General features: G+C 38.2%; 1 protein-coding gene across 2 annotated transcripts; it reads right to left on the bottom strand.

Moving 5' to 3' along the window:
* Window positions 1-568: 568 nt before the first annotated feature.
* LOC139133521 (uncharacterized protein C8orf74 homolog) lies at window positions 569-5,862 on the bottom strand. 2 transcript variants are annotated; one of them, XM_070700173.1, is made up of 5 exons: window positions 5,768-5,862; window positions 4,240-4,438; window positions 3,497-3,894; window positions 2,516-2,744; window positions 569-1,282 (listed from the first exon to the last, which is right to left on the bottom strand). In XM_070700173.1, exons 1-5 carry the CDS (start codon window positions 5,819-5,821, stop codon window positions 1,236-1,238), a joined length of 927 nt encoding a protein of 308 aa, XP_070556274.1. In that variant the 5' UTR covers window positions 5,822-5,862; the 3' UTR covers window positions 569-1,235. The 2 variants fall into 2 exon arrangements, with proteins under 2 accessions (XP_070556274.1, XP_070556273.1); XM_070700172.1 differs by lacking the exon at window positions 569-1,282 and having other exon boundaries at window positions 2,315-2,744.
* Between the last annotated feature and the right edge of the window lie 2,721 nt (window positions 5,863-8,583).

Below are 8,583 nucleotides of genomic sequence, written 5' to 3'. Positions count from 1 at the left end.
AACACTTTCCAAGTCAGCTTTACACTCACTAGCAGAGCAATTCATCTCTTTACTGATCACTAGCAGGTCAACATTGACCATTCCATGCACTTGTTATGTATTGTTTCACCATCTTTCTTTACAGACAGCACTTTGCACCGTCGGGACAGGTCATTACATCTTGAGAGTGGTTATTCTGAATGTTGACATGCAATGTCTTTCATTGCAAAATTTGACAAATCATTATTTTACCATTTTGCACAGCACCCATACTGCTTCTTCACCCCTAAAAAGTCACACACTTTTGTCATTTTTAACCGCAAAGAAACAGTACAGCTGCTAAAATACTTTTTATGGTAATTTTTTGAAATTGACCATTCATGCCTAATTGGGTGTTATCCCTTTGACTGGTACAGACCTTGCGAAGAAGCATTTTCTTTATGATCATGACAGGTACACATTTCCACTTCAACTGGCGCCATTTGATTGGCACCTAGTACCTAATCTCTGGTGGCATCTCTTTGAAGAGTTAAGTTTATGGTTATTATTTTGTTAACAAACAAAATGCTGAGGTTGGTTCAGGTCAAAATTCATTGTTGGACAAAAAACACTCGTACAAGCTTTATTTATTCCCGGAAAAGTGATATACAAACTTATGATAATATTTTACTAAAACCAGGGAAAATTCTGAACTATCACAGAAGTATATGTACATAATATTTACAGAGTAATGCTTTCATGAAAATTTGCTCATAACCAGAATTGTTTCATTTTTAAATATTGAGTGAAAGATAATGGATTGCTTTGATACCTGGGGATCTGTTCTTTTCTGATAAATTATAGAATCCAAAATGGGGTTGAGTCAGGAAATTATTTCCAATATTTTAAGGTGAAAACAAAACTTTTCAAAATACCAATACAGTATTGGTCCGTTCTATCCTTCCACCTCATCAAGCTAAAATGCTGGTTGTGAAAGAGACATGTCTCCATTTCAGCTCTAGAGGGCACCCATCAACATGTGACAAATACATTCTCCTAACTTAACATAGCAGACTTAATTCTTGGATGCTTCTATTTGATCCCATTTGTACATTAAATAAATCTAACAGTAACAGTTCATCTTGAAAAATGAAAAAAGTACACTCTTGTACAAGAAAAAAGTGACTATATTGCAAAATTTGAACTACACTGTACAAATCTTGCTTTGCCTTGGCGCTGCCACATGTAATCTGCATTATCTTCATCGACAACAGACATCAAACTGTCTCTATCTCTTCTCTCATCACCTCATCACTTTCATCACCTGTAAGAATTTCACAAGTTTGCCACTTGAGGGCGATCATGGACAACAAGGGGGTAGAACACTCTTAACATATTGCCATGCACACACATGGGAGAAGCTGCCACTTCAAACCTGGACTACAGATGACCGTTATCCTTTATGGAAATAGAACAAAATGGACATGTTTGAAACTAATACTGAAATATCGTCACCCCTTGGCACTTTTAGCAATGCACAATGGTTCAGTCCGGTTGTTTTCTATGGGATGAGACGTTGGGAGAGGTAGGAACAGCATACTGCAAAAATATTGGACAAAGATTTCTTGTGCACACAGACAACATTAGGTATTACCTGTCCGGCGAAAATTAAGTGCCAAGGTCAATTTTTGTCAGATTTTTGCCAAAATTTTGATAAAAAACTGTGGCCAATGAAATGTTGTGTTCATTTGGTCTAAAATTATCAGAAAATTACAGAAATGTTCACAAAATTGATAAAATTTTGCACTAAAATTTTGGTGGGAAAAATACAGCACTCATAGGGTTAAAGGGAGGGGTTATCGTATGGCAGTTGGTCTGTTCTTTAACCTGCATAATTTTGTTGTGTATCAAACACAAATACATGAATACATGCATTCTCTTATATACATACAATGCAAGCTTTATTATTCTATTAAATTTTGCAAAGTTGTGACCTTTTAAGAATTTGTAAGTTCGTGGTGATACTGTTATCAATTTAGATATTCCAAACCCATGCATTATTTCATGAAACACAGTTTCAATAATTGACTGATCATCTGAGCTAATAACTGAGCATAGACACTTGTAATTCTCTGCTGCAGCAAATTAAAGTGGCATATTCAAGTTATGCACCTCACCTTGTTGATTAAAGCATCTAGACTTATAAAACCGTTGCTTCACATTCTGAGAGTCGACCATACTACTCAGGAGTAGGGGTGAGCAGGGTACAAGCATGATGCAGCAACACAAACTAAAACAGGTCAAAGGTTATCCGACAATAGATATGCAGATTATTACCAGGTCTGTTGTCATGGTTATGAGATACTTTGCAAGGGCGTGAAATTCTTTATGAAGGTGAGTAAGCGAGAGAAGAGACAGAGACAAAATGCCCATGCCCCCGCGCGACAGAACAGTAGCAGAATGCGAAGTAGAATCCAGCAATTCTTCCTGCGTTTAAAGCTTTAAGATTTAGCCGTCTTTCCCCGGTGGGAGGCTTTCGACTGCGCCCTTGACTTACTTCCTGCTTGCTCTGTTTTCTTACTGCTCGCGCTCGGTTGACTCTTTGCCGAACTCTTCGGTGGCGATTTGATTCTTGTTGGTGGCCCGAGTGCCGCTGGTCTTGGCAGTGCAGTCTTCTCAAACAGGAAGTCCAGAGTGTCATGTCTTTCTTGGACCTTTGTTTCCAGCGTTTTCTGAGTGAACATGATATGGGCTTTGGCTGCCTCATCTATTAACTGAGATAGCTCCTGGCATATAAAAAAGTGAGAAACAACATTACCATCAAAGTTTTTTTTTTTACCCAGTCCTTTAACCAGCAGAATTTTGGTATTTTGCCTATTGAGGAACTTTGGATGAAAAAGTTGAGATGACACAAACTCAGTTTATGATTCAATATGTGTTATTATCTGAAGTATGAATATTTTCATAAAATATAGTTTTACTACAACTTACAAAAGAATGGTATCACACGATATTTACCATACATGTACATGCGCATGTTCGATTGAAGAAAAAACATTTTTTAGGTTTCAAGGGTTCAAGTTTGGAAGGACGATAATTCTCAGAATGTGACTACACTTGATAATTTATCTTTCCATGGGTCTAATATCTACTCTACCATGAAATACTAATCATGAAATACAATACAAAATGAAACCGTACTGTACTGATATACAGCAATAAACTGTTCTAAAAATGACAAAAAAAAATTATGAACCCACTTAAAAATGGAAATGTGTCAGTCATTTGAATCTCCTGATCATAGTGATCGTGTTGCTGTAGCTCTAAAGAATGTAAACACAATGAATTATATCATTTCCTCAAATGATATCTGCCGAATGATGAGGATTGACTTAAAAATGTCAGAAATTTTGCTAGGAAAGGGGTCTTGGCTATATTGCCAACACTCTAAAAAGTAGTGAAATTTCACATTGTACTATTTACACTTTCGACCTACCGTTACAAAATATACAAGGCAAGAACATGTTACAGTATCTACCTTCCTTTCCAAAGGTTCCTCAGCATCCAGACCCTGATAGGGCCCTTCCAATACTTCTTCTTTGACACTCATCAGGTCTCGTTTGTGCTGGGTCATTTCTTCATTTCTAGCTTGTTCCTTCTCTTCCATGTCCTTCACTTTCTGTGTGTAATCCCAGACAGCAAACTCTTTCCCCTTTATGAACGGCATGGGCTCCGGCGGCGGGTAGACGTGGAGTCTGTGTACGGTGATCATCTGCTCCTGTTGCTGGGTGGCGACAAACTGGTATAGTTTGTAGTGTTGCATGAACGTGGAGAAGAAGTGTTGAGTGAAAGTTTTGACGTTGTTCTCACCGACGACATTCGCTAACTCCAGCACTTTGTTCTTGTAGTGCTTGATAGCCTCTGTGATTGGCAGCCCTGGGAATATATGCAAATGAGACATTAAAACGGGACAAAGTGATTGGTCAACAATTAATACTTTGGTAAAACACACGGCACCTTAAAGTTCAACTACTATAACCATAACCTTTCAGGTGAATTCATTCCACTGGTCTGCAGGGGCCTCAGTGACATATCTGCACCGATTTATGAACACTGTTATTCATCACTTCAGGCATTGGACTCAGTGATTTGTAGAAATTATGCCATTTTTGAAGGCATTGTAAATAATTATTCAGAGAACTCCCTGAAAATGGATTTCAACCATAGCCAACAGGTACATGTAATTTAGTACAGCTACAAATGCAATATTCTGATATTTACCTATTGTTTCAGCCTGCAACTCCATTGCAAATTGAAATACTGCACACACGTCTCTCCATGGAAACCCTTTCTTGATAGTTGTCATCAGGTTGTCATAGTGATAATCCAAAATGATGGATGCTGTCAAGTCAACCTCTTCATCAAACTCATCCACATTCCAGTGTAAATATTTTGCTAACTGCAGCCTGCCAGCAGATTTCTGTGAACAATATATATAAACATAATTTTCAAGTTTTGCTAATACATGTATCATGTGCTTGTTTAAGTTGTCCCTGTGATCTCTAAAACTCCTTCTGACATATATTGAATTATCTACGCTTCAAGTTCAAGGGCAAATTTTTCCATCAAGGCATCTAATGGCAATGCAGCATAGCTTTCATGAGCTTTTAATCAATACTAATTTACATATCTATAATTATTCAATAGTTCTATGCTAAAGAGATCACATGATAGCATTACAAACAAGACCACAACAATCATACTGTGGAAAGAGTTGTATTTAAATTCATCATGGAAATTCTAGCATTCAGAATGATGGTATAGTTGTGTATAAACTTCATAACGGTCGCCGCCCGGCCAATTATAGCCCTGCGTACGATGCTGTGTGTTCCGCTACAGCTAATCGCCCCGCTCACCACAGCCCTGCAAAGACCCGTACGTAGGGTCGGTGACTTCAAATCCATTTTGGGACTTGACGTAAAAAGCCAAATTACTGCCGAAATTCAGCGTTCTTGGGCCCAAGTCGTATCCCAGCCTACCTCAGCTACTCGATCGCTTCCAAAAATGCCAGTCTTTTATTCACTTCTCGTAAATAACCGTCGATGTCGGCAACTCTCTCGCTAGCCCTGCGTACGATGCTGTGTGTTGGCCGCTACAGCTACAACACACAGCATCGTACGCAGGGCTAGGCCAATAACTACTTGCACCATGCAGCACGAAGAGTGGTTACTCGATGCTTGCACCATGATGGGATAGGAAGGGGTCCCTTCCTACCTCCATACTCGTACATAGCTCAGCACAGGTTTGTGTGTGCCGGGTGCGCAGTGCTAGACAACAGTGCAGTGCGATCGGTACTCATTCACAGTAAACAGACTCTCTGTTTACTGTGAACATGCTGTGAATCAGTACCGATCGCGAAGCCCGTGAGACCTGCAGGCAGAGCACTGCTTGTCGAGCTGTCAGTTGTCAGTTGTGGTCAAAATGCAAGTGTTTTGAAAACATTCTGACACAGAAGTAATTTTTGGAAAGTACAAATAAAACACGTTCACAGTTGTTTGGGCGTATGTAGGCAGTCGAGAGCGGACGGCGAACGATTTATATGTCGAGTACAACAACTTGAGCAACTGTACTACGAGATCGTCGCGTCGGATGTTGACACTGCACTGTTAGTGTCATTGCTATGACTCCATATGCGAACGTCTCTGAAAGCACCACGACCATTTCGATCACTGACTGATGCGACCTACAAGACTACTGATTCGTATGTCACTCCCTTCTGCCGAATAACAACGATCTAAACGTAACTTACCGGTAGATCCGAAATCTGCCTGGCTTGATCGGCAGTCAGCACGGTGGCAGCCATCTTGGCGTTGTTGCTATGCTGTAGTTGTTGGTGGGAGAGCGCCCACAATCTCGGCAAAAACAAAATAATCTTAAGTGCCTATTGCTGAGGACGCTGTTCATCATACGTATATACTATATACTACGAATAGAAAGCGACATTGTAGTGTTTATCAAAGTTGTTTCATTTTATTGTGTACTTGTGGATCCGCAGCAGCCAGTCACCATAATATTGAGCTAACTGTACAAAAAGTTATTATTCATGGAAATAATTGTAAGCCGGAGATTCCAAGTTACTATTGTCACAATAAAAACGTCTCAGTTTATGGTGTGAATCCATCTGCAATCAGAGAATTTACGTTTTATAAGTTGTAAAGTGACGTGAGGGACTTATTATGTTCATGTATTTCTCATCTCAGTGACTATACATATTATTTTTAAAAAAGTCAATGGAGAGTACATGTGTATCAGATATTACCCTTCTTTAGGGATAGACCATTTGACACTGGGGGGGAGGGCTAAGACTGTTTTTCTCGAGGGTCTATGATGTAAGTTCACGGAAGTTTTTTTCAGAGCAGTCTCATCAGAATCTTTTATTTTCACTCCTGGAGAGACTTTTGATTTTCTTTTCACACCTCATTACGGTGACCGACTTTGTTCCATTACCATATCAACTGTTTTCAAACTTGCCCATGGGGTCAAAAGTTCAGAGTGATGAAAAGAGCCAGTGAGAAATTTGAATGTTTTACGTTTTATTTTTGATGCTCTTTACGGTCTCATTTGACTGGCTTTCTGAAATTTACCTATACTGTGGGGCAAGGGCTGTCCCCTTCATTGTCAAATTTTGTTATTTACTACTGCAAAAGCTCGGTTGACTCCAAGTGAGAAATAAAGCTAGTTAGGAATATGGGTAACTTAATGCTCTGATTTCCTAAATGTGGTCACTTAATGCAAAGTGTGTTAAAGACCATTGTTTGAACATTCAAATCAACCACTATATGAATCTAGGAAGAATACTGTAAAACAATTCTTTTAGAAAGCATTCTTTTTTAGCAAATTAAGCAAAGTCTGTAAATTTGCTAATTAAAATTGCCATTTATTTAAACTTCATTATCTTTACTTTCGTTTGGATGTCATTTTAGCAGAAAACTTGATGACTGCATGCAGCTTGTTCAGAATGTTTTTACAGTATGCATCCACTTAAAATTGTACATTATATAGTACTGTAGTGTCTGGTTACGGAACTATACATTTCATTCATCCTCATTTGTATGATGATCTAGTCAAATATTCTGTACCTTTCATCCACAACTAATGGGGTGTGACAGTTGCCTGGTAACGAGGGGACCTCCCTCCAAGTTTACAATTTCAAACAGAGTGCATCTAGAGAGAACCCCGAAATGAAGAAATGTGCTTTGCAGTTTATTTATTAGTTTCAATCAAACTGATCAACTCAAAAAAAAACCCGACTGTCTCTAAGATTTCATAGGTCATGATCTTTTGTGAAAAGCATGTGAAAGGTTTGTGTGTACTGAAAGTTGAATTTGTATCATGGTATGCTGGTATCTTTTGGCTGGGCTCTCATCAACATGAATGCCTTCTAAGTATGGTACTTACTAAAGCACCATTGGTCATTTACGCTTCAAGAATTTTCCAGTATTTTTATTCTGATTGTGCAATACTGTTTCCTGCTGTACTCTGAATCGTGTCGCAATGCTTGATAAGAGTTCAACTTGTCAACTCAGCCTGCATCTGTGCGTACTGTCCAATACTTCTGCTAATAATTGAAATTTAATCCAGACTAGACTTCATTTCTCAACGATAACAATGCATATTGTAGAGAATGCTTCATCTTGCGCGGCTAAGACTTTGCATTTCAGCACTGTATTTCAGTTATGTTGTACTTGCTTTCGAGAACAAAAACTAATAAAATATTATAAAAAAGGTACATTTTTTTTCCCCGTAAGGTAGTACACACCTCAACAGTGAAAGACTTAACCCCTTCACCACCATGGTTTGGCCTAAACCCATTGTTATCAATGGTAGTTGTGGACCTGTTTACAGGGAATGGGGGGTGAACAGGTTATACTCAAAAACTTTCCTGAATGAAACTGTCAACCATTCTTCTAACCAAATCAAGGGTAAATCTGGGATCACAGTTTAGTTTAGTGCTAGAGAAACAAATGACCTCACATTTACTGATATTTGAAATTCAAAATGGCCGCCATCCCTGTCTTAGCTCTGCAGGGACAATGAATTATGAAAAAACAGAATTTAAAATTTTTGTCACTGAGAGCTTTAAAATGAGCTCCCACAAGTGGTATACCAGAAAAGTATTCAAAAAAAAATATTGACAGCTTAAATATATGTTCCCAAGGTGCCGCATTCTACCTTAATTTGGTGCAACAGAATCTAATGTTCGAAAAGAAGACATTTGACATGCAAAATTTGAAAATATGCTGAAATTTATTGTGATATGTACATTTAAAATCAATAATCAACAGTGACAGTGAATAATGTCATGATAATTTTTTGCAAAAAGTTCATAAAATATACATACCAAAATTATGGACAGTACCTTTCAAATACAGAGAAACAAAATAAACATTTTATTTACAAAGACACTAACATGTGTACTTCAAAATAATTTCTACTATTGGCATTCATAGAGTCACTTTCCCGTCACCTCTTTGAAAAAACATCCATTTGAGAGATTTATCATCTAATGGTGAGACTTCTCTGATGTGATGGTATACACAGCTATATCTTGAAATCTTGTTCTAG

Source organism: Ptychodera flava, chromosome 5, assembly GCF_041260155.1.
Source record: "Ptychodera flava strain L36383 chromosome 5, AS_Pfla_20210202, whole genome shotgun sequence".
Taxonomy (NCBI): Eukaryota; Metazoa; Hemichordata; class Enteropneusta; family Ptychoderidae; genus Ptychodera; species Ptychodera flava.
This window is presented reverse-complemented; position numbering and strand designations above follow the sequence as displayed.

What these genes read in the sequence shown, in the direction of transcription:
- LOC139133521 (XM_070700172.1), bottom strand. Translation starts at nt 5,821, where the DNA reads ATGGCTGCCACCGTGCTGACTGCCGATCAAGCCAGGCAGATTTCGGAT. An exon ending in GTTGCAGGCTGAAACAATAG is followed by an intron (nt 3,895 to 4,239) that starts GTAAATATCAGA and finishes ATATATTCCCAG; the next exon opens with GGCTGCCAATCACAGAGGCT. An exon ending in AGGAACCTTTGGAAAGGAAG is followed by an intron (nt 2,745 to 3,496) that starts GTAGATACTGTA and finishes TTTATATGCCAG; the next exon opens with GAGCTATCTCAGTTAATAGA.